Below are 2,010 nucleotides of genomic sequence, written 5' to 3' on the forward strand. Positions count from 1 at the left end.
TATATTGAAAATACATAAAATAAAACTAGAAAAAGTAAGACCAGTACACATGTATACACGCGTGGTGCATTATCAGTATGTAAATTACTTCAGGTAAAGCTCCGCCCCCTCCGGTGCGAAGTTGTTACAGATCAGTCCTGAGGGAGCAGATTTACCAAAATAGACCAATCAGAGACACCAAATCATCAGATATCACTGATAGGAGCCAGAGGAACATCCAGCAATGTACAGACATGGGTAGCAGGGATGAGAATGACAGCAATGGATCGCTATGACAGCAAAGTTTGTATATGAAACATTCCTAGTCTCCAGTCATTGCGAATTGAGAATTACTGTGCAACATTTTATGACACATACTCATGACACACCTACCACTGAGAAGCACTTCATATCACACCTACCTTCATTCTGTATCTACAGTCATGGCATACCTACCTTCCTACTGCACCTACCATTGAGCAATACTTACCATCATACTTCACCTGCAATCATATGGCACCTACCCTCATACAGTACTTTTACTAGACACCTACCTTCATACTGTAGCTTCCATCATACTGCACAGTACTGCACCTACTGTCATGACATACCTACCTTCCAATTGCACCTACCACTGAGCAGCACATACTGTCATGCTACACCTGCAATCATATGGCACCTACCCTCATACAGTACTCCACACCTACCTTCATACTGCATCTACAGTCATGATATACCTACCTTCCAACTGCACCTACCAGTGAGCAGAACGTATCCTCATTTTGCTGCTTCCATCATATTGCACCTACTGTCATGATATAGCTACCTTCCAACTGCACAGCACCTACTGGCATGCTACACCTGCAATCATATGGCACCTACCCCCATACATTACTCAACACTTACCTTCATTCTGCACCTCCAGGTGCATGGATTGCAGCACTGCCAGCAGAGGTTCCACTATAGATGGGTGAGCGGTCTTCACAATTCCCTGCAGGAGAACACAAATATTCCGGTCACATTCCGCTTCCTCTCCAGCAGTGTCAGACAATTTCCACTCTGCAGGAACATAAACATTTATCTGCCGCAGTAACTAAACCTTTATCTAAAGGTATGAGCCGGTTCTATATTGCAGGTGGGACAGGCAATGTCTCTTCTGAAATAAAACAAACTCACCTACCTGTCCATAATCTTCCCTATACTGTACACTGAGGTAGGTGCACATGCACAGCCTCAGAACAAAATGTCTGAAGATCCTGGACCTGGAAGAGGAGCAGGTGAGGGTCCCGGTGTAGAGACACAAACTACTGGGGGGAAAGCTCCTCATTGTAGGAGGGGTGGAGACAAAAATTACAACTTTTTAGGTAATACCTTGGATTCCTGACAGCTTTGGGCAGCAGAGGCAGCTCTAATTTCAGACAGGTATATGAAGCCATGTGTGATGTCACGTCCACTTACCTGCACAGTGCGCAGTGTTTGCAGGGTCAGATGTTGAGCTTTGGCGGAGTCGCAGGCCAGGAGGGCAATCAGCCCCTTGTAGACTTGTGTCTGATATTTGGGGTTCCCATGAGCCAGTAGTTCCAGCAGCACTTGGGCCTGTTCCTGCGTCTCCTCTAACTTAGACTTGGCCAGACATTCGGCTGCAGCCCGCACTCCTGTATGGGTGGAGAGATGATATTATACGGAGCACAAACTTCAGCTCTCCATGGCTGGATTTCTTGTTTCACAACCATCCATAAGCCGACAGGTTTTGTGTTTCTGATTATACACAGATCACCCAGACATAATAATGGTTATAGAGACACAAACTACTGGGGGGAAAGCTCCTCATTGTAGGAGGGGTGGAGACAAAAATTACAACTTTTTAGGTAATACCTTGGATTCCTGACACCTTTGGGCAGCAGAGGCAGCTCTAATTTCAGACAGGTATATGAAGCCATGTGTGATGTCACTTCCACTTACCTGCACAGTGCGCAGTGTTTGCAGGGTCAGATGTTGAGCTTTGGCGGAGTCGCAGGCCAGGAGGGCAAT

At 46.1% G+C, this 2,010-nt stretch overlaps 1 protein-coding gene across 1 annotated transcript; it reads right to left on the reverse strand.

Annotated features, from left to right (window-relative positions):
* Positions 1-811: 811 nt before the first annotated feature.
* On the reverse strand, positions 812-1,634 carry ARMH1 (armadillo like helical domain containing 1; the record flags this gene model as incomplete). Its single annotated transcript, XM_072398213.1, is given in 2 exon segments — positions 812-970; positions 1,438-1,634. Coding segments are annotated over 2 exon segments (293 nt in total), but the record flags the coding sequence as incomplete, so codon positions are not given.
* Positions 1,635-2,010: the final 376 nt, after the last annotated feature.

This window comes from Pyxicephalus adspersus, unplaced genomic scaffold, assembly GCF_032062135.1.
Source record: "Pyxicephalus adspersus unplaced genomic scaffold, UCB_Pads_2.0 Sca4886, whole genome shotgun sequence".
Lineage (NCBI taxonomy): Eukaryota > Metazoa > Chordata > Amphibia > Anura > Pyxicephalidae > Pyxicephalus > Pyxicephalus adspersus.